Source organism: Phascolarctos cinereus, unplaced genomic scaffold, assembly GCF_003287225.1.
Source record: "Phascolarctos cinereus isolate Bilbo 61053 unplaced genomic scaffold, phaCin_HiC Scaffold_4;HRSCAF=312, whole genome shotgun sequence".
Taxonomy (NCBI): Eukaryota; Metazoa; Chordata; class Mammalia; order Diprotodontia; family Phascolarctidae; genus Phascolarctos; species Phascolarctos cinereus.
Genome location: NW_027555847.1, coordinates 52,478,111 through 52,504,684, shown reverse-complemented (window position 1 = coordinate 52,504,684; position 26,574 = coordinate 52,478,111). Strand labels below are relative to the sequence as shown.

The following is a 26,574-nucleotide window of genomic DNA, read 5'->3' as shown; positions in this document are numbered from 1 at the left end:
GGTGTGATTCCCGAATCAGAGGGCCTAAGATAAGTCATTTAACCTTTGCCAGACTGTTTTCCTCTCTGTGAAATGAGGACAGTTATATTTTGGCCCAAAATTTTGGGGGAATTTTTTTTGTTTTACACAAAGGGCAATGAAGAGATGCATGGTGGGAGTGAGTAGACATGTAACAAAATAAGGAATTTTGAAGAACTAGAGTTAAGAATGTCCAATAAATAAATGTATGAGTGGGAAAGATAGACTGGTTATGGGCAAGACTGAGGGATAACAAGGTGGGGCAGAGTATCCTTGAGAAATCAGGGAAAAATGAAAGCAAATTCCCAGCTCATTAGGTCAGCCACAAGGGGCAACCTTAGGGAAGGACATAGACCCAGGATGGTGACATGAGGCTGGATGAGTGAATCCAGACAGCCCATTCAAGGTGATCAAAGACCCACTGGACATCCTACTTGTACACCCTACCTCACAGGGTTACCATCAGACAAATGTATACTACGTGGAACTGAAGGCTAGGGATTGGGGTGGATGGCAAGGTGGCTTAGAGAGGCTAGAGTCATTGCTAGATTTATGAAGAACTTTATTTTCCTGAGATGAATAAATAGTTGAGTCAGTGTGGGCAAAAGCAAGGGCAGGGACCATGCGGGAGGATTCCGTCCCTCTGCTCCCCTCCCCTTGCATGGACCACCTCCTTCTGCCTCCCAGTTCCCAGGACTAAAGAGGGGAGAAGGAAGAAGGTAGGGCACAGCTGTGTGGCCAAGGTCATAGGCACTACCAAAACGGGGAAATGATTCTTAAAAATCACTTAACTAGGATTGTTCTCCCCTTCAGTTATCTCACTCCCACCCCCCTCCCCCATTCCCCTTAAAGTTTTGGGCTCTGCCTCCAGGGGCATTTTTTCAAAACCCTTCCACTGCCAGCTTCTAAGACAGGCAGGCCTTAGCGTCACTGGAGGGCTTGAAGCCCCAGTGCAAAGGGGAGGGGAGGGCCCCAGGAAGTGCATCTGATAGAGGAAAGGGTGGAACCCTGGCTCAGACCTCACACACGAAAACAAAATAACCGGAGCCCTAGCCTCTGGCTAGGAGGGAGACATCTGCCCTGTCTCCAGCTCTGCCTAGCTGGCCCACATCTATAAAGATGGGAGCCAAGGGACAGAGAGGCACTGAGCTTAGCAGAGGACTAGTGTGGCACCTGGAAGCCAGCAGTCCTGATTCAGTGGGGCTTGGGTTAGAGTTAAGGTTTGCTGACCTACTTCACCTCAACTCTGACTTTTTCCCTCCTTGGCACAAACCTTAACTTGCCCAAACTGGATCCAGTCTCTCCCCACCATCAGTTTCCAGGCTTTCCTCATGTCAGCCCCTGGGGCTGGACCTGAGCCAACCACCCTTGGCCCTGTACTGCAGAGAGGGAGGGGGGGCCCCCCCACTTGTAGCAAATCTCTATCTGCCTTTGATGAAGCCGTCCAGCACCCGGTCACTACGCTCAGACAGCCAGTATCCAGCCATGGCAGCCACAGCCCCAATGAAGATGGCAGTGAAGACCATGTCACCTTTGGCTGCCAGCGTGGCCAGGGCACAGATGATGACCCCAAAAAACATCTGCTGCAAGACCACCACCTCGTCGTCTGTCACCTCTGAGAAGAAGCCACCAGGCTTAGGCTCTGCAGACCATAATGATTAAGAGATTAGCATGCAAACAACGCTTTGAGCTTTACAAAGTGTTTGACACACATGACTTCTTGCAGCCTGACCACCTTCTGGGGTAGCTGCTCTCACTATAGCAGTAGCCTCATTCTGAAGCTGAGGAACAACAGGATTTGCCCAGCATCCCCAACGGAGTGTGAACTCAGATATCCTGACTCCAAGCCTAAGGTTCTATCTGCTAGGCCATGCTGGACATAAGCCAGCTCAGGCCAGGTGTAAACGTCACAGACAGGAAGCAAGGCCTTGGCAGAGGGGTGATATGGAGAAAGGCAGTCAAGAATAGAGCACACACAGAAAATAAGTAGCTATGGGCACTAAAGAATAAATATGACAAGTGTCTAACAGACAGCCTATGTCCAGTTGACCAAATATACAACAGACAGGACTCTATATCTCACTGGAGACTGAAAAGAAGAGCAGGACACTGAGCTCTCTAACATCCACCAGGTTAGCCGGGAAGGTACTTTTGCTGCCTCGAGGCACCCCACCAAAAGGTGTATGAAGTCCTGGGTTCTACATACAGAACACATCTCACCTTCAGGCTGCCGAGGCACACAGCCCTCCTGGCTTCTCTCATAGCCCTCCACACAGGCACATCGGTAGCTTCCGTCTGTGTTCTCACAGAGCTCGTGAGCACCTGTGCACACCTCTACTTCACCCTCACACTCATCCACATCTGGGGGACAGAAGGGAAGTCATGCTTTATCTGAAAGCAACCTTCAACAGGAGCTCTGGACACCCTGACCCAGAGTCCCTGGCCCCTACCACATTCCTTAGTGCTGGGTGGCCCAGATAGCTTGTTAGTGGTTGGCACAAAACAAAAAGAGTCCCTCACCCAAGCATTTGGCTCCATCTCTTCGGTAGCCCACACTGCACCTCTTGCATCGGGCAGGCCCTGCCCCCATACAGCCAGCACAGGCTTTGGCACAATCTGGGGAGAAAGGGAAGAGGAAGAGCTGTAAATAGGACCCCATCATCTGACAACATTGTGCAGGCCAACAACTTAGAAGGGTAGGAGTAGGCAGTAAAAAATGGAAAAGGGGCTGTCCCTCCCAAATGGCCTCCCTTTCCCAAATTTCCACCTCCAAAGTTGGGTCTGACCTCGGCACTCATAGGACCCATCCGTGTTCACGCAGAACTGGTTGGCTCTGCAGGTGGCCATCTCTGTCCCACACTCATCGATATCTGTGAAGAAGGGGGAGCCTTCAGAGACAGCTGCTTCTCTCCAGCCTCTAACTTTGTGGAGACTCTGTCCTCAGAGGCCCCACAGTACTCTAAGTGTACTTATAGTTTATTCTTTTCAAGTTTTTTTCACATCCATTAGCTCATCTGATTCTTATAAAACCCCATAAGGAAAAAGTAATTTTAGCCCCATTTTTTCCCTAATTTTTATTTAAAATTTTGACTTCTAAATTCTATCCCTTCTTTCCTCCCCTCCTCCCTCCCTGAGACAGTAAGCAATCAGATATAGGTTATACATGTGCAATTACACAAAACATTTCCATATTAGTCATTCTGTACAAAAAGACTCGAATAAAAGAAAAAAAATGAAAGAAAGAAAGTGAAAAATAGCACTCCTCAGTCTGTATTCAATCAATATCAGTTCTTTCTCTGGAGGCGGATAGTACGCTTCATCATGAGTCCTTTGGGATTGTCTTGGATCTAAGTCATTCACAGTTCTTCATCAAACAATATTTTCAGGCCCATTTTTACAGATGAGAAGACTGAAGCCCAGAGAGTTTAAGTGACTTGCCCAAAGTCATGTAGCTACTTAATGGTACAAGGACGAGAATCCAACTCTCCTGACCCCAAGCTCGGAGCAGGCCTGGAAGGCTGGGGGAGCTCTATCCTTGGTGCTACCCCACTACTATACTCACCCACACACTTCTGCTGGTGCAGGGCCCAACCCCGTTTGCAGCGTAGGCAGTTACCCTCCTTGGGGCCGGAACAACGGGAACAGGGGCCAAAGCAAGCTAATGGAAAGGGAGAAAGGGAGGGATGGGGTGAGAAGGCGCAAGATAGGGGGCCCCATCCACAGCTGAGCAGACCATGCCATCTCCACCCCCAACCCAAGGGCCTCCCTCTCTCTGGCCCACTACCTACCCTCACATACCAGGTGGCTGGAGTTGCGAGTGGCTTCATAGTAACCGTCCCCACACTGGGCACAGGTGGGGCCCCCATAGCTGGGCTGGCAGTCACAGCGCCCACTGCCCTGTCGGGTGCCCTCCCCGTCACAGTGCCCATTACCACTGCATGGCTTCTCTGTACCCCCGGGACAGGCTGTAAAGAGACATCACCCATCCTAAGCCTGGGATAGTCCTGGAGCTGGGCTGACACAGCCAGAATCCACCAGTCCTTCTCTCAAATATCCTCAGATACTTGGAGCCCTCCGGAACAGTCCTCACCCTTCACCTCCACCGTGGTGACTGGACCTAGCTGTCATGATATCATACCAGCACATGGTACCACCCTTGCCTTTTTCAAAACCCTTCTCCATTTTTTAAAAATCTCATTTCATCTTTAAAACTATCCTGGGAGCTGGACAAGTACCATTATCCCCAATTTGCAGAGAGAGGAATTAAGGTGAGGTCATAAGACAAGTAGAGGTGAAGGAAAGGATACAGCTTAACTACACAAGGGTTAGAGGAGATCACAGGAGAGAAAATCAGCAATTTTTACTAGATAAAATTGAAAAGCTTTTGCACAAGCAAATCAATGAAGTTAGAATCAAAAAGTGGGAAGAAGCTGAAACTGAGAGAAATGAAATGGCTTCCCCAATAGCACAGGCTCCATGCCCCACTCTCTGCAGTGTCCCTGAGAGGGACACAGATGCCCCGAATGTCCCCACCACCCCTGGTCCCAGAGGCAGCTTGAACAACTCACCCAGGCAGGAGGGCCCATAGGTTCCAGGAGGGCAGCAAACCTTTAGGGAGTCCATGCAAAGCCACTGGAAGAGATCTGGGGCCTGATGCTGCCTGAGAGGGTGGGGGCATCATTAAAGGGGCAGGACAGAATACACGCCACAAAGAACAGGGTCAAAGTTCCCTGAAGGAAGAGGGTCCTCGACCACCTAGCCCAGGGTCCTCCCTCCCCCAATGCTCACCAACCAAGGAACCACAGATTCAAATTTTAAGGCTGGTATGGAAGTGAAACATCATCCAGCCTTTACAGAGAAAGATGCCATGGCCCCCTGAGGCTAATTGACTTGCTCCCCATCAGATTAGCATCAGACTTCCAGGTTTTCTGATTTCCAAAACCAATGCTCTTTCTACCACACCATCTTGTTTCCCAGACGAGTTGTTTCCCAAAATAGAGTTTAGTTTGGTTTGATTCAATTAAAAAAGCATTTATTAAGCACCATTAACACGGAGGCATTGTGCTAGGTGCTGAGGTCACAAAGATGAAAAGCAGCAGTGTCTGCTTTCAAAGAGCTTACAATCTAATGGGGGGAACCCCAAAGTTTAACACAAGCAATGATGACACAAGATGGAGTGTGATATGGGCAAAAGAGATCCAGCAATGGCCTGGTATTTGGATTGATGGGAAATATTCCCTCATGACAATATGTGCTCCCCCCAGTTCTCTCCCAGCACCTCAGGGGAGCCCACTCACTTGTGGAACCACCACGTCTCCACCAGCTCCTCACTCTGCTCCAGAAGTTGGTGACACTCAAAGTCAGATTTGCTGCACACAGCCTCCAGCACCTCCACCAGCCGAGTCTCACTGGCCACACAGCATATGAACAAGCTGAGGCCCAGCCCTGCTCCTTGCCCAGCCCTCCCTCCCCCACCCCCACCTGGCTATGCCAGGGAACTCCGCCAATGGCACCTATGGGGGGGATTCAATTTATACAGCTGGCTGACTTGACCCTTGAGCGCTCCTGGCCCCATGTGGTAGGGATTGGAAATAAACAGAGGAAGATCCCCATCGCCTTGGGAAAGGAGGCCCTTCCCCCAACCTAGTGGCCCTCCAAGGTCCTCCAACCCTTGAAACTACCTGTCCTTATACTTAGACAGCTTCTCCTCCTCCCAGGCAGTGTTCCCTCCTCCAAAGTTGTCCCGAACTGTACGTTCCAGGCCCTGGGCAAAAGAAACTCTAGGATTCAGCCCACTTCATAAGGAGCGGCCCTGCCTTAAACACTTAAAAGACACCAGGTATCTGGGGGTGGGGGGGTGGCTGAAGGGACCAGAAAAAACACCCACCTTGCTAAAGCTGTTGACCAGATCCCGGCAGGTGTGACAGGGCTGTGACTGGAGCCACACAGGGACAGGGAAGCTCAAAAAAGAGACACAGGCCCCATGGTAGGGTAGGAATCAGGCCTCTCCAGAGGCCTGGAGCCATCTTCCTTCCAGAAGGCTCTGGTTATTGGGTGCTGAAGGGACAGGGGCTCAGGGGCCACTTTGTCCCTGTTCAGGAAACTAGGGGAAATTTAATAAGGGTAGTGATGAGAATATGCAATGGAGGCAGAAGAATATATAACAAGCAAGGGAGTGTTGGGGTGGAGGAGGGGAGATGGGACAAGTTCTGGAAATCAGGGAAGAAGGAAGGGCAATAGATAGTGAGAAGGTAATCACTCTTGTTTCCAGGGAAGTGCGCAGTAGTATTAGGAGGAATTAATCAGGAAAGAAACAAATGACTAGGAAACTCTCTAAATGGGGATGGGAGTAACTAACTTGGGCTTTCAAGTTGAGACAGTACTAGGGTAGGGAAGACAGACTAAGGAAGAGGCACTGCCTGGAGTGCTGGGGGTGGGGGGGTGGGAAGGGGGTTAGGATTATAGTAATGGGGGAAAGGAAGGAAGAATAAAACTGGTCCAGCAAAGGGACAGTGTCTATTGAGGATTTCATAGGGAGTATTTGCAAAAGAGGTGAGCTGGACAGAGCAGTGCTGGGAATGCCAGGGATGGGGAGAAGAAGGGAGGAATGAGAAGCAGGCAAGAGGATATAGAGTCATGGTATTTCCAGGGAAGGAGTCAATGGGAGAGTGATGGGAAGCTTATAAAGATATTGAAAGGAAGAGGAAACTATGGGGAAAGGCTGTTAACTGAAATATTGAGAGAAAAGGGGTAATATGGGGGGGTTATAGTAACTGCAGTACTGAGAGGAAGGGGACAATATTAGGGGTGCTGATATTAAGCAAGGCATGGAAGAGGGAAATATTTAAGGAGCTGAAAAAAACCCTGGCGTGGAAAGTGTAGGCAGCAATATGCTCCCCCCGGCAGGCTTAGAGCAACTACCACATAACTACTATATAAAGAAGAGGTCAATGTTAGAGGGGCTGGTATTAGTTGGGGCGATATCAGGAACTGACATTAACTAAGATATTGAGAGTGAAAAGGAAATATTAGGAAACTGACATTACCCAGAGTGTTGAGAGGAAAGGGACAATATTGTGGGGGCTGATATTAACAGGGTGTTCAAGGGAAGGGGGCAATATTCCAGGGCTATTAACTACAGTATTGAGAAGAAGACAATATTAGGGGACTGATATTAATTGGGAAAGGGACATTTGGGGGAGGGAGCTGATTTTAACCAAGTATTCAGGGGGAGTGACAGTATTGGGGGGCTGACATTAACTAGGTATTCGGGGAAGGGGGCAGTACTGGGGGGCTGATATTAAATCGGTATTCAGGGGGAGGGACAATATTGGGGGCTGACATTAACTAGGTATTCGGGGAAGGGGGCAGTACTGGGGGGCTGATATTAAGTCGGTATTCGGGGGAGGGACAATATTGGGGGGCTGATATTAACTAGGTATTTGGGGAAGGGGGCAGTACTGGGGGGCTGATATTAAGTAGGTATTCGGGGAGGGACAATATTGGGGGGCTGACATTAACTAGGTATTTGGGGAAGGGGGCAGTACTGGGGGGCTGATATTAAGTAGGTATTCGGGGAAGGGACAATATTGGGGGCTGACACTAACAGCGGTACTGAAGGGAAGAGGGACGGGAGGGGGCTCATATTAACCGCGGAGGGGGAGGGGCAGGAAGAGAGGGGAGGGGGAGGAGATCCCTGGGGGGGGGATGACACATCTCCCCCCCTCAGTTCCGGGGGGGGGCGGGACCCGCCCAGGGTGGGGCCGTCCGTACCCGCCGTCTTCCGGAGCCCGGATGGCCTGGGGGCTCCAGGGCCGCGCCCAGCCCAGCCGCCCTCGCGCCGCCGCCCTCGCGCCGCCGCCTAAGCCGCCGCCGCCGCCGCAGCCTCCGCGCGGCTCGGAGGCTCCGCAAGCGCCGCAGTCTAGGGGGCGGGGCCGGCCCTTCCACCAATGGCGTCAGGCCATGTGCCCTGACGTCACTGCCCGAGCGGCCAATGGGAGCTGGCTCAGGGTGCACCTGTCCGGGCTTTTAAAGAGACGACGCGCGGACCACGCGAGGGTGGTGTCCTGGGCTCCCGAGTCCCTTGCCCAGATGCATACACTAGAGGCTTGGAGGCTACAAAAATAAGTCTATCTTTATTCACCCAGATATGCCCGCGCAGCGCAAAGCAGGGGTTCCCAGAGACCCCCTAGGCAGGAAGGGCTCTGTCCCCCTAAACACACATGTCCTCCGGCACTGATGGGTGGGATTTGCAATGAGGAGACCTTTGCTCCAGGTAGATGCAAATCCAGAGGCTGCAGTGGACTTGGGTCTGGCTGCTGCCCTTGGGCATACTGGGCGAGGGGCCAAGGCCGGGTCAGAGAGAGGACGATGACCCCAGCTGCAGGCATTCCTCCAGGGCAGGCTGGAGGTACTGCCCCAGTCGGGTGGCATGAGCTTTCAAAGTGTCCTGGCGATGTGCGCCCGACCCCAGCAGCGCCCTCAGGAAGGCGGGCATCTGTGAGGGCAGAGAGAAGACTGGCACGGCGTGGAAGAGGTCGGGTATCCCCTGGGGGGGAAGCAGCTCCTCAAAGCAGGCGACCACGTAGCACCCGGCAGCCCTGCCCTCCACGAAGTCGGGCAGCACACAGCTGAGAGAAGCAGCGAAGGTGTCCGCAGTGGGGGCCGGTCTCTGGGGAACGCCCACCTCTTGGAGCCACTCCTGGCAGAGCGCTACGGCCCCCGGGGAAAAGAGCAAGATGACCATCCCACCTTCTTGCAGGGCTTGCCGACGCTGGGCGTGGAACCAGGCCAGGGGGCCCAGGGCACTTAATTCCCTCCGGTGCCACAGGTCCACAGCCACGGAGAGCTGCAACTGCCGCAGGGCTGTGGCCAGGGTGCCCACGAGGCGCTCAAAGCCGGCATGGTCTGGAGAGTAGAGGAGGAGGGCCCTCCGGCCACGGGCAGCCCCTGCAAGAAAGAGAACCGTGGTTGGGTGGGAAGGATCAGAGTAAGGAAATATCCGGGGCATCTTTCCTAGCTCCATCCCCAACTCAACAGCCCCACTATATAGAGAATAGGGAGAGGTGTGACCCGGGATCCCCCCTTGACACTCACCCCCATAGCGGTAATCCTCCTTCAAGAATTGCAGCCACCCTGTGAAGGGAGAGGGGCGAGGTAGCCAATCAGCCTGGCGCCTGGATGTGCTTGGCATTTAGGTTTGGCATTCTAGGCCTGCTAGGGCTAGGTCATTCTAGGTCTCTGCCCAACCTCCCTCTCCTCCCTCCCCACTAGGGACTTTTCTAACTGGACTCTTTGCAGTACCTAGGCTGTGTCAGGAAGAGGAAAAATCCCTGAAAGGCTAGAGGATGGAGAGAAGGGGAGATCTGTTCTTATCTTGCCCCAGGAGATTACATCCCTGAGAGTGCAGCATCTCACCTTTCATACCACCTCTGTTGAGCAGGAGGAGAAGCAGGATACAAGCAGCCAGTACTAGGAAGGCCAGCCAAAGCAGGACCCAACGCTCGTGGGTGTCTAAGAGACAGAACAGGGAGAAGTCAGCACCAGGGCTAGTGATCTGGGCCTCCTGAAGGAGTGGGAAGGGGAGCTAGCCACCATGACACCCCTCAGATCTCCTCCGTCAGTGATCAGGAGGTTCTAGAACTCCCCAGGGTCCAAGTACCACCCCTGCTATCCTTCCTTTCCCAGCCATACTCACACTTTTGAAGAGAGCAAGCCCACAAGATCCCAGTGTCATTCCACAACTGAAAAGTATAAACAAGCCATTAACTTCTAGGAGCCCCTCCTAGCATTGTGGACTGCCTCATCCTCTTTTCCCTTAAAGGATAAAGCTGCCTTGCCTCCTTTCCCTCTGTCAGACCACATCTCTGAAATTCTTCCAAAGTCATCCCAGAATCATGACCACCTTGACAACGCATCTCTCAGCTTTTGAGGAATTCTTTACCCATTTTGCCTCCCCACCCTTAAGAGAGACAGCTAGGTGGCGCAGTGGATAGAGCACTGGCCCTGGATTCAGGAGGACCTGAGTTCAAATCCGGATTCAGACACATAACACTTACTAGCTGTGTGACCCTGGGCAAGTCACTTAGCCCTGTCACCCAGCCAAAAAAACAAACAAAAAAAAGACAGAGACAGTGAGACAGAGACTGGGGAGGGGGTGTGGGAGCCAGGGGAAATAGATTGTATTCATTACAGAGGACCTGGGTTGAAATCCCAAGTCTACTCCCTTAGCACCTATGTGATGTTGGACAAGTTTCTCTATATCCCTGGTCCTCAGTCTGAGGAGTTAAACTAGATGGAGAAGCAGCATGTCCATGGATAGAGTTAGCTTCAGAGCCAGGAAGAGCCAAGTTCTGCCTTTGACATCCTGGTTGTGTGATCCTGGGTAAGTGTTCTCAGCGGCTCACTCTAAGGTGCTGACACACGTTGACAGAAAGTTTCCTCATCTGGTAATTTCTCTCTATCAATGAAATTATAGATCTAGTCCCTATATCTATTCTAGGCTAGGTGATCTCTAAAGGTCCTTTCCCCCTCTGAATCCAGGGTTCCTATGTAGCATTTTCAGCTTCATGAAATACTTCCTGATGAACGTTATTATTCTCATTTGACCAATGATGAAAAGGTCGATTGATTTGCCCATGTTCACACAGACAGTACAGAGCAGCTAGGTGGCCCAGTGGATAGAATTCGGGGCCTGGATTCAGAAAAACTCCTCTTCCTGAGTTCAAATCCAGCCTCTGACACTTACTAGTTGTGTGACCGTGCGCAAGTCACTTAACCCAGTCTGCCTCTGTTTCCTTATCTATATAATGAGAGGCAAGGGCAAACCATTCCAGCAGCTTTGCCAAGAAAACCCCAAATGGGGTCACCATGAGTTAGACACGACTGAGCAATGACAGCACACAGACAGTAAGTATCGAGGTCGGAATTTGAACCCAGATCTCACTCCTGACCTTAAATCCCTCCCTATACTATGTCTACTATGTCATGCTGCCCGCCCCCCAAATCCTACCTATCTTTCCAAATCCTAGTTCTGGGACTCCCTTAAGCCTGCTTTAAAAAAAAAAAGCCTGCTTTTCTTCAGGGAAACCTTTCCTGGATTCTCTAGTCCCCTCTGATTTTCTCATCTCATTAAAGTCCATGCCAAACATTTTTCACTTACCATACTGGTCCAAATAAATGCTGTATTTTCCCACAGTGTCTGCCTTGTATAAAACCTATGCGCCCTGTAACCAGTTCTTTTTAAGGACACACTCACATGTTTCCTTTCTTTTTTTTTTTCCCTTTTTAGGCTATTGGGGTTAAGTGACTTGCCCAGGGTCACATAGCTAGTAAGTGTTAGAACTCAGGTCTTCCTGAATTCAGGGCCGGTGCTCTATCCACTGTACCACCTAGCTGCACCCCCCCAATGTTTCCTTTCAAAGAGATCTTATTATGCAGACTATATTTAGGTGTAGTCATTATGTTCTATCTTGTATTATCATAATTGTTTCATGGATGATATCCTGTCTCTACAACTAGAGTCTAAGTTCCATCAGGACAGAATCCTGTGACATTTCCTAGTATTCCCCACAGCATCAGGTATATCAGGAGTTTTCCAAAATCCACCTTGGTTACATTTTGAGAAATATTATTTAATAAAATGAATTGTAAAATCATGAACTTAATTATAAAATATAATGAATTCCTATGTATTTAACTATAACTGAATTGTATATCAGAAAATTCCTAGTCATCATAGAATTTTAGAACTAGTCCAACCCTTATGTTTTTTTTAATAATTCTTTTTTTGTTTGTTTTTGGTGAGGGAATCAGATTTAAGTGACTTGCCCCGGGTCTTACAGCTGGTATCAAGTATCTGAGGCCAGATTTGAACTCAGGTCCTCCTGACTTCAGGGCTGGTGCTTTATCCACTGAGCCACCTAACTGCCACCTAACTGTCTCCCTTCTTATGTTTTTAAATTTATCTTTATTGACATATCTTTTGTTTTTATATCATCTTCATTTCTTAGCACGTCTTTCCCACTTCCCCTACCCAGCAAGCTAGCCCTTGTAACAGAATAAAAAAGAAAATGGGGGGGGGGATCAATTTGATAAAACTAACCAAAACACCTGAAAGTGTAAGCAATGTTCCACACCCATAGTCCCTCACCTCTGCAAAGAAAGGAAGTTAGGGTAATTTTCTTATCTCTTCTTTTGAGCCAAGCTAGACGATTATAGTTATATTGTACTCAGGTTTTTAGTTGGTTTGTTTGTTATTGTTCTTTGCTTTTACATTCTAACTTTGAAGGAAATTGAAGACCATGAATACTAAGTGATTTGCCTATGACCACAAAGTAGGTTAGAGGCAGAGTTAGTGGTGTTGTTTGCTTATATATTCTTCTGTTTTAACATGACAGTAAAGCATCAAGAAATTATTGGAAACCCTTTCTGGGAGGTTCCAAGAACAGAGATTTAAATGCAAAGAGGGATTTGTTCCTGGCAGAAAAATTACCACATATTCCATGGCTGTATTGCATAAAAAGTAATCTAATGATACCATCTAAATATGAGTATTGCCCTAGAGCCCAGGCTGTGTTGGGGAGAGAGAGAGAGCAGGGGATGGAAGGACTCACTACAAATAGCAAGAGATCGGGTTTCCTGCCCCAATTATCTACATGGCAGGCACTTTGCTAGGTGTTTTGGGAGATAGAAAAGCAGCAGAACACTAGGCTTTCTATTTGCTTTCTGTGTTTATGAGTCTCCCCGTTGGTCAGTTAGCTTCCCCTGCTTTCTCTATATTTTCCTAGGTCCAGCCCAAAGCTCTGTACAAAGTAGATCCCTGAGTCGTTTATTACAGGATGACAGAATTCTAGAGCTCAAAGGGACTTTAAACATGAAGTGTTAAAGCCAGAAAGGACCTTGTTGATAGTGTTAGCCCGTGGAATGTCAGCAGGCATGGACCTTAAGCACAGACTTTTAGATCTGGCAGAGACCCAAACCCATAGAATGAGAGCCAGAAGGATATTGCATGTTAGCCCAGGAAAATAATTTACACAATGATCACAATAAAGGAAACAACATTAAAAAACTTCAGACCTCTGATCAATCCAGTGATGCATCCTGACCTCAGAGAACTAATGGATGGTGAAGCCGGGCTCCCATCTATTGGCAGAGGAGGTGGACCACACAGGTGTGGAATGACAGACATGGCCGGTGTGTTGATTTGTTTTTTAATTGGCTGACCGTACTTGTTACATAGAGAAAAGATTCTAGTTTAGACGGCTTTAGGAAATGGCAGGGACATATATGAGCCATTTTAAAAACGATAGCATCTTAGGGACCATGGAACATAGAGTGTTAGAACAGTGTTAAAGCCAGAAGAGACCTTAGAACATAGAATATTAGAAGAGGAGTAGCTTGGGAGGGACCTGAGGGCATGAAGTGTTAGAACAGAGGAATGTCAGACCTCAGAACAGAGGTCACCTAATTCAGTGCCACCTCCCCGCCCCCCACCCCCTCCACTAATTTCCCAAAGGAAAGAAAGAAGAAAGGAAAATGACTCTCTTCTAACTCATTCTAAGCACTTTGCTCACAACCCTGTGAGGCAGGAAGGGCAAGTTTGGGTCCAGAACTATGATTTCATTGACGTAGGGAACTTCCAGATGAGGAAACTCCCTCTTCCCATCTGCCATGGTTCTTATGCTCTTAGTGAGTGGCCCAGGGCACTGGGAGGAGGAGGGTAAGTGACTTGTCCAGTCACACCACCAGTATATGTCACAGATGAGGCTTGAACCCAAGCTTTCTAACTCTGAGGCTAGCATGCCTCACTGTATGTCATGCTGCCTTCTTGGGTTAGTTTACTGCAGATCATAGGATCACAGATCTAGAGTTGGAAAGGACCTCGGAGGCCACCTAGGTCATTGCCTGAATTTTACAGATGGGAAAACTGAGCCACATTAATTTAAGTGATTATCACAGTTATTCTCAGTAATGAGTATTACAACCGGGAGAATCAAAGGTGAGTTTCCCACTGTACCATGCAGCCTTTTTACTATTCCCATATTAGAGCGGAGGTCCCTAACAGAGGGGCAGAATAGTTAGTGAAGTGACTACCCCAATGAAAGCATCAGATCTGGAACTCAAACCCAGGTCTTATGTCTCTGTCCAATGTCTCTTCCTTTCTCCCAGGCCAGGATGTTTGACTGGGATGCCCTCCCTTATACTGCCTTTGCTGGCCTCTCCCCTCCACTAACCTGCACACACTGACCAGACTGTAGGTCTTGAAGAAGTTGTTTTCCCAGGAAGGCTGCTCTCTGCCAAGGCAAAAGTAGGAGCTGTCACATTGGGCCTCACCAGAGCTGAGGCGGGGTGGGGGAGAGCTGCAGAGGAGGGGAAGAGCTGGAGGGAGAGGAGGGAGGGAGCTGCAGGGGAGGGGAGAAAGCTGGAAGGAGAGAGGGGAGTGGGGGGAAGGGAGAGAGCTGGGAGGGAGGGGGGAGGAAGTTTCCAGGGAGGGGGAGGTGCACAGAGGCAAGACCTCTCAAACCTCAAGGCTACTTTGGGGACCTATAAGTGACCTCAGGCCTTATGGCCACAGGGTTTGATAGGAAAAACCCAAGGAGCAAAGCAGATCAGGAATGAAGAGCCATCAATTCCAGCCCTCTCATTTTACAAATGAGGAAGCTGAGGCACCAAAAACTTAAGTGATCTGCACAGAATCACAAACCTAGTGAGTTGGGGTGTGAATATATGTTTTTCTAACTCTGAGTCCAATGCCAGAAGATGAAGGGGGGCCTTACTGGAAGATTGGGATCTACAGTGCAGAGTAGCTGTTGGGGATGGCATGAGGGTGTAGGATGTGGGGTTGGCTCTCACTGTATGGGTCGTGCTTGGCAGTGTGGTGCACCCACTGGTTTCCATGGCACAGAAGGAGTGGCTGTCCTGAGGTCCCCAAGTCTCCAGCATCAGCATATCATCCCTTCGGGGGCCCAAAATATCTGGGAGGGGTAAAAGGTCAGAAAAATCAGAATGAGACCCTTCTCTTGTTCTCTTCAACCTGACCACCACACATCTCCCACCCCTTTCCATCTTTCTTCAAGTCTTTCCCTGGCCAGGTCTCCCTTTCTCCCTTCTTTCTTTTTCTTCCTTCCAGCATCTCACTCACCCTCCGGTGGGCACTCCTGAATCTGGAGTTTTTCTCTGCTCCACACCTGTAGGAAAGAAGGACAGAATCAGGAGACCTAATGAGGAAAAGGCTCCAGATGAGAAGGAGAAAGGGGAAAGGAAGGCTAAGAGAAAGGCATGGGATGGGGAAAGGAAGAGTGCACATATCCTAAATAATAATAACAGGCAGCTAGGTGGCACAGTGGATGAAGCACCAGCCCTGGAGTCAGGAGGACCTGAGTTCAAATTCAGCCTCAGATACTTATTGGCTGTGTGACCCTGGACAAGTTGTTTAACCCTGTTTGCCTCAGTTTCCTCATCTGTAAAATGAGCTGGAGAAGGAAATGGAAAAACTGGAGAGTTACTTTGTCAAAAACAAAAGCAAAAACCCTAATTGGGGTCACAAACTGAAAATGACTTAACAACCACAACAAAAGTCACTCCGTGGATAGAACACTAGGCTTCACTGAGTTCAATCTAGCCTCAGACACTTACTAACTGTGTGATCCTGGACAAGTCACTTAACCCGTCTGCTTCAGTCTAGCCTATAAAATGGGGATACCAATATCACCTACCTCCCAAGGATTGTTGGAACAATCAAATGAGACAATGTTTGTAAAGTACTTTTGCAAACCTCAACGTGATATATACATGTGGCCTATTGTTATTATGAGAAAGATAAATTTAAAATGTAAAAGTAAGTTAAAGCAATGAGGAGGAATTTTGGTGTTGTATGTAATAAGTCAGGAAGACCTGGGTCTAGTTCCTGCCTCTGACCAATACTAACTGTGTGAACCTGGATAAGTCATTTAATCATTCAGTACTGCCAGACAGCTCCAGAACCAGGCGTTGCAAAGCCTCCCTGCATTGATGGAAGGAGTTTCCTCACTGGGAGTTTCCTATGCCAATGAAGTCAAAGGTTGGAGAATAATGATCATAATCCCTCACATTTGTATGGCCAGTTTGAAAAAGCTCTTCCATATATATAATCTTATTTCCAAGAGAAAGAAACAAAGTATTTGCCAGGAAAGTATCACCTCTGGGGACAATAGGCTTGGTGCCTCCACCTGCCAGCCCAGCCAGAGTCAAGCCCAGGGGTTCTGGACCTTAGTGTCATGAGTCCTGCTGGTAGTCTGATGAATCCTATGGACCCTTCTCAGAATAGTGGTTTGTTGCTTATATTCATAACCAAAAGGAAGTGCCAAATTTCAGTTAGAGGTTGGTAAAAAGAAGTGATTTTTCCTCCATCCAAGTTCCCAGATCCCCTGAAATTTATCCACCAACCCTTCGAGTCTGAAGGAAGTGAGGGTAAGAATCCCTGATCTAGTCTACTTTTCCCAACTTTACAGATGATGAAACTGAAGCCCAGTAAGGGAAATGACTTGTACTAGGTCACAAATGGCATGGTCAGTCCTTAAGCTGGAGCCTCCTCTCTCCTATGGTAATGTTCTTTCCCCTGTGCCAAAGGTGATGCTCCAAATAATCCCAGGAAGTAGACGGGGTAGGTGTGATTATCATCATTTGACAGATGAGGAAACTGAGTCTCACAGAAGGGAAGGACTCGGCCCAGGGTCACACAGGGCGTTTGGGGCAGAGCTGGAAATAGAACCTAGAGCTCCAGTTCTACTGGGTATAGCGTTCTTTCTCCTCCCTTGGGATCTCACCTGAACACAGACATTGGGATGGAGAGTCAGCAGAGGGAGGTCCTGGGATTTCTGCCGAGAAGAGGAGAGGAGAAGGGTTAACAGTCACAAAGGGTGGTGTGTGTGTGTGTGTGTGTGTGTGTGTGTGTGTGTGTGTGTGTGTGTGTGTGTGTGTGTGATGACCTCTCTAACATCCTCCCCACCCCAACCTCTGGGATTATCCTAGCTAATTTCCAGGTAACAGTTCCTGGTTTCTGTCTTTTCTCCTCTGGCTATTCCCCAGCCTGCTCCCTGATTCCCCCTCCTCCCCTCGCCTCTGTCTTGCCACCTCCCTTCCTTACGTTCACAGTGACATTCTCCCGAGGCAGGGGCAGAGGCAGCGGGTGGCAGAGCTCACTATCCATCGGCTTCCAGCAGAGAACAGTCTCAGCAGACAAGGGGCAGGGTGCCTCCACCGTCCAGCTCAGGCCAGTTGTCCCCCAGACCCTTAGCTTCAGCTTGCTCTGGTTCCACAGATTCCTGTGGGCCCTGGGGTCTGGGGAGGAAGAGTTGGGAGAGACCCAGGTATTCCTTACCTATGCCACCCCCAGAAGAACTCTCCTACTTCCACCTCCCATCCCTGCTCCTCAGCATCCCCTCCCCAGGCTTCATTTTCCCTCTGTATCCCTATTCCCACCCCACTAACACTCTAGGACCAGCAACTGCCTCCCCCTGCTTCAACCCCAGTACCCCAAACTTTCTCACCCTCCCAGAAGGGGCAATGGCTGTTTCTGATGGCATCTTGCACATTAGGCCACATCTGTAAAATAAATCTACTTGGGTGAAGGAATAGAAGGCAAGGCTTAACCTTTGTTTGACTTAGGAACAGGGCCCTTTCTTCCTCTTTCCTTTTTCTCCCACTGCTACAAACACAGACACACACACAGACACACACAGAACACACACACACACACACACACACGCAGACACACACACACACACACACACACACACACACACACACACCCCCTCGGCTCAGGGAGAGAATTCTGAATCTACCACCACCACTACCAAGTTTCAGGCCTTCGATAGACTCAGTTCCTACCTGGATACAGAGGCAGGGGACAAGATCCGTCTGGTTCAGGGTGATGTTCTGTGGTCCTGTCTAGGCAACAAGTCAAGGATGGAATCTGAGACACCACTACTATTAGGAGGGCAGGGAGGGAGGGAAGACAGGCTGCTGGAAAGGAGACAGGAGGCCATGGCCAAAGAAAGGGAGCCAGCCAGGACTGACAGTAGGGGAGCAGCTCTGTTCCCCAATGATCTCCCCTTATGTCAATCCCCAGTGCATGAAATTCTCCCATTATGCATTCACCATTCGGGTCCTGGAGGCTTTCTTGTTTTTGAGAGTCTCCTTTTAAAATAAAAGTACTATTGGAATAAGGGTGAAGGCGGGAGGGCGGGGGGAGTTCTTCAACCCTTGTCAAAGAATATCACATCTAGAATGTGTTGGCTGGCACCAGAAAACAAGTGTGAGATAGGCAATGGGATCTGAGCAAGGGTCAGGGAGGGGCCAGGAAGGAGCAAAGACAGGAAAGGTAGGAGAGACCCAAAGAGGAACTTCAGAGATTGAGAGAAAAGGGGAGAGGGAGACTGTAAGACTAAAGTGGGTTGGTTTGTTTGTTGGAAGGGAGGGGAGAGGAAGAGTTCTTGACTAGGAGACCCCAGGCAGGGAGAAGCCAGACTTGGAGATCTTGATGGAGTGGAGGGAAGAGAGGATAGGAGATTGAAACAGAAATGGGGTATTAAAGAGGAGAGCTGTAATCCTCTCACCAAAACTTCATGAAACCTGGTGCTAAAATTCCGGGTCTGATTCCAATAAAGGTAGAGGACATAGTTCTGCTTGGTGGAGACGTCCAGCACCAGCTGAATAGCATCCCCTTCAGCTGAGATATTGAACCAGGGCAGCACTGGAAGGAAATTGGGGAGGGGGTGAAGTTCCATCCACTTCTTTCATTCCTAGCAGTTTCCTTTCCTCCTGTCTGACCCCCAACTCATGCTCCCGTCTAACCCCTCCTGCCCCCAAACTTGCCTCTCTTCCCCACTTCCCCCTCCTCTCACTCCCACTGTATTCTATACCCCAGCAGCTCCGGACGCTGTCCTGCAGTTCGGGCCTGATGCAATCTGAGGAGAGAACAGAATGAAGGCCCTCAGTAGGGACTAGGAGGAAGAGAGGAGAGGAAGAGATAATGTCTTTTCCCAAATTCTTATTCACTGCCTGAGCAGCTAACCAGTCAATAAGCATTTCTTAAGGGCCTGCCATATATCAAACATATGATTGTCTAAAAGACTGTTGTACGGAGAACTCACACAAGGTAAGCACTCACATGGAGGTCAGAAGAAGAGATAGAAGGGTACTTTCAAGGTCTCTCTGAAGAACTTCGGAATCAGTTGTGAGACATGGAAGACACTGGCACAGGACTGCTCAACATGGCATGCCCACATCAAAGAAAGGTCTGTGCTCTACGAGCAAAGCAGCATTGCTGTAGCTCAAAAGAAGTGTGAGAGGCACAAATTTAGAGACATCTCCACTCCAAATATTCATGTGGACTATTGGTGCCCAGCCTGTGGTAGAGCCTTCCAAGCTCATACTGGTCTGATCAGGCACAGTAGGATGCACTGTACCTTGAGCCCAACATAGTGATGCCATGTTGAGAATGTAGGACAACAAGCAACCAGCTACGTGACAAAATTTCAGTAAAAACTGTGCTTCCCCCCCCCAAAATACCTAGCATCATTGGGTTTGGAGCTGGACAGGACCTTAGAGCTCATCTAATCTGACCCCCTTAATTAAAGATTAGAAACTGGCAGCCCAAGGGGGGTGAAGTGATTTGCCAAAAGTCACACAAGGAGTAAAGTCAATCGGTATTCAAAAGCAGCAACTCTGACTCTGAAGTCTAGTGGGCTTTCCCCCATTTCTCCCCAATGCCTGAAATTAGTCAACCTTTGATAAACATTCATCAAGCACCTACTATGTGCCAAATATTGGGGATACAAAACCAAAGATGAAACAATTTTATTCTCAAGGATTGTTACCTCATCCTCCTCATCATCATTATAACTATATATTATACCTTATTAATGCCTTGTCCCCTTATTGGGGGAAACAACATGTACATATAAATATACATATAAAATAAATGAGGTTAGAGACTGGATCTGTGATTTCATTGACAAAGGCAAGTCCCAGGTGAGAGAAATCCCTGTAACAACGGAAGTAGGCTAAGCCAGCTCTCCATAGATTATGATGTACTGTGTTTCATAAAAAATAAATACAAGATATTAGCAGCTGAGTGGGGGTGGGGGTGGGGGTGGGGAGAGAATAAGAAAAAGCCTCACATAAAAGATGCTACTTGCACTGTGCCTTTAAGGAAACTAGAGTTTTTAAGAGGTGGAGCTCACAGATTGCCTGCGGTCCAGGGAGAGAGGGAGGTGGGGAGGGAGGGGGAGAAAAGTTTAAAACTCAAAAGATTATGGAAGTGATTGTTGATAAATCAAAATGAATTAATTAGGAGGTGGAGCTCAGGGGAGATTCCAGACCTGGAGAACAGTTCCTGCGAAGGGAGAGACATGGGAGAAGGAATGGAGTATGTGAAGACTAGCAAAAAGGCTGGGTCTGTTGGATGTGAGCGTGCTTGGAGGGGGATTACGTGGAGTAAACCTGGAAGGGCAGGGTGGAGGTAGATTGTAAAGGGCTTCAAATGCCAGAACCTTTCATCCTACAAGAAGAGCTAAGGCTGGGGGTAGCTCTGACGTAACCTAGACATAGATTAAGATGCTAGAGGGAACCTTAGAGATCATTAAGTCAAATTCCCTGATTTTTACAGAGGATGCAGCTAAAACCTATGAGGCACAGTGACTTGCCCATACTCACAGGGGGGATAAGGGACAAAATCTGGATTCAAACCCGGGTCTTCTTCAATTTAACAGATGCCAGTGTTCCTGGATTAGGGAACTTGGGAATTAAAACCCAGGTCCAGTTGAACATTTGAAAATTACAAAGACCAAACTTGGCTCCAAAGAAAGATATGAGGAAACTCCCTACCTCTTTCTTCTTCTTTTTTTTTGGGGGGGGGAGGGCAGAGGTTACAAATGTAGAATAGCACATATAATGTCAGATTTTTTCTGATGTTCATTACTTTTGCTGAATTATGTTTTTTCTTTTTTAAAAAATTATTGGATATACTAGATGGCTTTCTTGGAGGGGAAAGGCTCTATTCAAAAATGTAGGGGATATGAAAATGAGAGCTATCAATAAAAATTTATATTTGAAAAAAACCTCTCAATTTCATGTAAAAATGGTTAGTCTCAGATCTTCTCCTGACAGTAGGTTGTGAGAGGAGGAGAGAGAAAACAGACTTGAGAGGAAAGGATCCAAAAAGATGAGGCTAAAGAGACGGAAGACCAATTTTTCCTCTTTCAGACGTCTCCAAGGCCCTATCTTGTTTCTCTCTTCCCCCTTAGTGGCCTAGAGCTCACCTGGTAGCTGTTGTGTATGATTAAGTTCCTTCTGGTAGGGGGGCTGAGTATATGACCAGATCCGTACTTCCCCCCCTACTGGTCCCTTAAAGCAGTCAAACACCAGGGATCCCTGAGGAAAAGCCACAAAGTTCACAAAGGGTCAGGGTTAAGCTCAAAAGCAAGGACCACTAATAGAATCCTTAGCTCCCTCCAAGAAACAGTCCTGACTTTCTCTGTCCTACCAGGCCCTCCTAGCCCCTCTCCCCTAAAGGCAAAATAAAAATCATTTTCCTTGATCATTTTTACCTTGTGATTTTCTCACAACAGCCTTGGGAAGTCATGAGGAGATATAGAGACCCATTTTAGAGATAAGGAAACTTAGGTCCAAAGAAGGAAAGTCTTTTGCCCACAGTGACTCAGTTAATAATTGTGGTAATCCAGATTTAAACCCAGGTCTTTTGACTCCAAGTCTAATTCCTTCTATAACATAATTGGCATCTAAATGATAAAGTGGAGAGAGTTACAGGCCTGGAGTCAAGAAGACCTGAGTTTGAATCTAGTCTCAGATATTTACTAGTGTGACCCTGGGCAAGTCACTTAACTGCTGTCTGCCTCAGTTTCCTCAACTGTAACATGGAGATTATAACAGCACCTAAGTCCCAGAGTTGTTGCAAGAATCAAATGGGATGGGGCAGCTAGGTGGTGCAGTGGATAGAGCCTTGAGATCAGGAGGACCTGAGTTCAAATCCAGCCTCAGACACTTGACACTTACTAGCTGTGTGACCCTAGGCAAGTCACTTAACCCTGATTGCCTCAGGGGAAAAAAAAAAGAATCAAATGGGATATTTGTGAAGCACTGAAAAGGAGAGGTGACTAGCACATAATAAGCTCTTAATAAATACTTATTCCCTTTGACCCAGTAATAGCACTTCTGGGACTGTACCTCAAAGAGATCATACAAATGGGAAAAGGACCCACTTGTACAAAAATATTCATAGCAGCTCTTTTTGTGGTGGCAAAGAATTGGAAATTGAGAGGATGCCCATCAATTGGGGAATGGCTGAGCAAGTTGTGGTATATGAATGTAATGGAATACTATTGTGCTATAAGAAATGATGAACAGGCTGAATTCAGAAAAACCTGGAAAGACTTGTATGGTCTGATGCTGAGTGAAGTGAGTAGAAGTAGAACATTGTACACAGTAACAGCCACATTGTGCAAAGACTAATATTGATAGACTTAACCATTCTCAGCAATACAAGGATCTAAGACATCTCCCAAGTCCTCGTGATGGAAAATGCCATCCACATACAAAGAAAAAACTGTGTAGTTTGAATACAGATTGAAGCATACTATTTGCTATTTTTTTCTTCTATTTTGTTTTGTTTTCTCTTTCTTGTGGTTCCTTCTATTGGTTCTAATTCTTCCTTACAACATCACTAATGTGAAAATATGTTTAATAGGAATGTATATGTATAGCCTATATCAGATTGTTTGCCATCTTGGGGAGGGAAGTGGGGAAGGAGGGGGAGAATAATAATAAATAAATAAATAAATGAACGAATAAATAAGTAAATAAATGCTTCTTCCTTTCCCCTTCATGCAAAGGAGAAAGTTCCACCCAAGATCATTTCCTTCCCTCAAATACTTTGTTTTTATCCTTTTTAAAGCATCATTGTAATATCACCTTACTTGTTCCTGAAAACAACCCTATGAGGGAGTCAGAGCAGTAATTATCCCCATTTTACAAACTAGGGAAACTGAGGCACTGGGCCTAATGAGACTTGCCCCAGGTCACGCTTGGAGTTAGTGCCAGAGACAGGTCTTTTGACTCCAAGCCCAATGTTTTCCTGCTTTATGCCTCCAGTGGGCATATATGTGTCCGGGTAAAATCTCATGGAAGAACTTTAGGATAAGGCTTAAACTATGGAGCAGCACCTAAAGCTTCCTTCCCCTTTCATCTCTTAACCTACCACATTTTGTCCTGGCTGTACCATGGCAGCGGGCACCTCTACCTTCACCAAGACACATCGGTCAGAGAGATAGGCCTGGAAGGAGAGTATGATTTCTGCCTGAAGAGATTCTGTGGGAGACACAATACAATTGAACTTGGTAAACATTTATGAATCACCTACTGAGTGCAGAGGGCTGTGGTAAAATACCGTGCTAGGAACAGCAGCCCGGGCTGGTCTGGGTAGTAAAGCAGGGACCAGGGACAAAGGGAATAGCATGCAAAGAACCATCCTTCCCCAGGGAGGAGCAGAGCAGAGAGGGGGCTGTCTCACCATTCCTAGGCCAAGGTCGAGATGTCAGTTCAGCATCTTCTTGGAGCCCATCCTCATCAAGATCCTCCTTCCTAGGCTCTAAAATAACTCTGTAAAGGCAGAGTCCCTGTGCCCTAGCACCCCGCCCATCCCCAGCTCAGAGACCGTGAGTAAGTTTTCTGGCCCCTTTCCCAGCTTTTCTGGAATTCCTTGTGCTGGGAAATAAAGCCTCTGGGCTGCATCCCAAGGGGTCCTACCTTCCTTAGCTGCTGGGACCTGAGATGGAGGCGCCCAGGTAGGAGGGCCCCTGAGCTAACAGCTGAGCTCCTGCCACTTCTAGAGAGTTTAAGGGGAAATCCTTCTCCCCCAAACTTTCTCTACTTCTAGCCCGTGGGCCTGAGCCCTCCTCAAATGACCATACTCTTACTGGCTTTCTTCTGCTTTCACCACTCCCTTCCCTCTATCTTTTCAATCCCTTTGTACTTCTTCCCCCTCAAATCTAATGACCTACATAGAAGGCAAGAAAGATTGTTCTGTCCTCTGCCCCAGCCTTAGCCCCCTCTTGCCTTCTACCAACATCTCTTCTTTTCCCCTCTTCTTTTTCCCATCAAGATTTTTTTCCTTGCTCCTTTCTTTTTCCCATCAGGAGCTCTCCCTTGTAAGTGTGATGTTGTCTACCACCAGAGTCCCCTGCTCCCCCATCCTACACTTACAATTTTAGAATTCAGAGCTAGAAGAGATGTGGAGTAGCACCCTTATGTGACAGATGCCCAAGGTCACCCAAGAGAGTCAGTGTAGTTCAGAAAAAGACTATTTGTTCTGGAATGAGGGGACCTGGGTTCAAATCTCACTTCTGGGCAATAATTTAATCTCCCAGCCTCAGTTTCCTCATCTATAGAATGGGAAGGAAGGGTGTTGAACTAGATGGCCCCTAAGGTCCATTTTAGCTCTAGCCCTATGATCCTATGAACCTAGATAGGAAAATGAAAGATTTGAACCTAAATCCTCTGACTTCAATCCAGTCTTCTTTCTACTGTGCCAAACTGTGTTCCTATCAGCTTTCTCTCCCTTCGTTCGGGAAGGTCCTTTTTACTTCTTACCCTAGACCCCATCCTACCCTCAGGACCTCCTCTACCCTCCACCTCTTTTCATATTAGATTAAACCCTCTCTCTGTCTTGCCCCAGAGGCCCACATCAGGGCAGGAGGTGCCTCCCCGCCCCATCACACACACACACACACACACACACACACACACACACACACAGAATCTCTCACCCTGCACTGTTAGGTGGAGGGTCACTCGAACACAGGGGACACAGTTAGTCTCTTCCCTGCATCGAAGAACCACCTCTGTCTGCAGCTTTGTGGGCACCAGCACAAGGTCTTGGGGGGGCTCGATTCTCTCCAGTAGGCAGAGCACATCATCTGAAGGAGAAGGCAAGTGGCAGCCTTTGGAAATACCCACTCCACCCAGGCCGGAACAGAAGTGAAGGATGAGAAGGGGAGGATACTGTGCTTGCCCTCAATGTTAGTACAAGGGTGGGTGCCCATAGGAGAGATTCTCTAGGAAGCCCCAGGGAACCAGATCATCCAAACCGAGGAGACTACGGAGGTCTCCAAAGAGCCAGTGGCACGCAAGTAAATTCCATCTCCAGTCTTCTCTTGATACTCACCCCAAAGGTGACATGAAAGGCCCTAGGAGAAGAAAGGTTCCATGTCTCCCCTTACCCAATTTTCCCACATGCATCCCTGAGCTCCCAGATTCCGTGCTAGCCTTAAGGATACAGAGAGACAGCTAGGGCCTCCGTGAGTCCAAAACTCCAAGACTTTTCCTGAGGTACCCCACTGCTCAAATCCCATGTTCTAAGTACAAAGATCTGAAACTGCTGAACCTCAGACTACCCAAGCCAGTAGCCTGGAGGGAAAGGATGAGCAGAGCCCTTCCCCCTAGCCCAGCACCAGCCTTACCTAGCCAGACCTGAAAGGGCAGTTAGACTGGAGATGGGCTGGTGCTGGCTGCTACTGCCAGAGCCCCGAGCCGCAATGTATGCTCTCCCCCAGCCATTCTCTAAACCCCTCCAAGACCCCCAGGAAGCCCAGGGTTTCCGACCTACCTGAGAACATCGAGCATCATCGTGGGACTCTGCCAACTTCTCCAAAGAGAAGACCCAGGGCCTGCTACCAAGAACCAAGGAAAAGAAGAGGAGGAGCCTTGGAACGGGCATCTTCTAGTTACTGATCAAAGTTGTCAGCCAGGGCTCAGGCCCAAGGCTGCTCCCCCTTGGGGGGAGAAGCTATTTCTGCCCTCCTCCACCCAGGGCTGTCGTGGTCAACCAACTGTTGCTCCTTTCCTCTAGGATGTCAAGTACTATCCCGGTGGGGCCAGGGGCCCCTCCCCTCCCACTCCTATCCTGGCTCTGGGGCCTCCTAGGGTGGGAGGGCTGGGAAGAGATTCCAGTCACTAGGCTCCCGATCACTCTTTTCAGTTTGATCTCTGAATCCAAAGTGCTTTCGATTCAGTTCTGAGCCTTGCTATCCCCGCCTCCTGTTCCAGCCCTTGTCCTGTCCCTCCCACAAAACACTGGGCCCTGTGCCCAATCTGGATGACTGGGAAGCAGGCAACTCACTGGCCACTCCACACAAGGTATAACCCACCCAGTTTACACACACACACACACACACACCCCCTTAGCTAGGGAGTGGCTGATAACTGAGGGCAATATTGAGCAAGGCCACCTACCACCCAGGGAGTCCTATGGGAAAATGGGAAAGGGGAGGGCAGTCCCAGAGGCCCTTCTCCGGGGACTTGCTGGTATGGAATTATTCCATGTCATAAAGTATGACATTCATCTTCCTGCTGCTGATGTTAAGGTAATGCCCAACCCCATTTCTCCTGGATCTTAAAGCCCTGACCTCTTCGTGTCTTCCCAGTCTGGCACCAGTATAGGCCCTAGGGCACTGATGGCATTGAGAGTCCATGGCCCTGTTAATACCTTCTGGGCCATGG

At 48.5% G+C, this 26,574-nt stretch overlaps 2 protein-coding genes across 4 annotated transcripts; both read right to left on the bottom strand.

Annotated features, from left to right (window-relative positions):
• Positions 1-563: 563 nt before the first annotated feature.
• On the bottom strand, positions 564-7,906 carry CRELD1 (CRELD disulfide isomerase 1). The gene is given in 12 exon segments (XM_020981003.2): positions 564-1,660; positions 2,239-2,379; positions 2,539-2,634; positions 2,805-2,888; positions 3,581-3,676; positions 3,807-3,983; positions 4,587-4,678; positions 5,316-5,426; positions 5,700-5,782; positions 5,906-5,986; positions 5,988-6,121; positions 7,792-7,906. Coding segments are annotated over 11 exon segments (1,239 nt in total). The 5' UTR covers positions 6,045-6,121; positions 7,792-7,906; the 3' UTR covers positions 564-1,439.
• A 228-nt stretch (positions 7,907-8,134) lies between these two features.
• Positions 8,135-26,081, bottom strand: IL17RC (interleukin 17 receptor C). 3 transcript variants are annotated; one of them, XM_020980998.2, is made up of 19 exons: positions 25,682-26,081; positions 25,241-25,262; positions 24,843-24,992; positions 23,588-23,665; positions 23,276-23,385; positions 21,321-21,432; positions 18,921-18,965; positions 18,615-18,751; positions 17,887-17,946; positions 17,547-17,601; positions 17,144-17,337; positions 16,824-16,874; positions 15,161-15,206; positions 14,872-14,993; positions 14,253-14,312; positions 9,716-9,761; positions 9,436-9,531; positions 9,115-9,153; positions 8,135-8,967 (listed from the first exon to the last, which is right to left on the bottom strand). In XM_020980998.2, exons 1-19 carry the CDS (start codon positions 25,790-25,792, stop codon positions 8,375-8,377), a joined length of 2,127 nt encoding a protein of 708 aa, XP_020836657.1. In that variant the 5' UTR covers positions 25,793-26,081; the 3' UTR covers positions 8,135-8,374. The 3 variants fall into 3 exon arrangements, with proteins under 3 accessions (XP_020836657.1, XP_020836658.1, XP_020836659.1); XM_020980999.2 differs by lacking the exon at positions 9,115-9,153; XM_020981000.2 differs by lacking the exon at positions 25,241-25,262 and having other exon boundaries at positions 25,682-25,775.
• Positions 26,082-26,574: the final 493 nt, after the last annotated feature.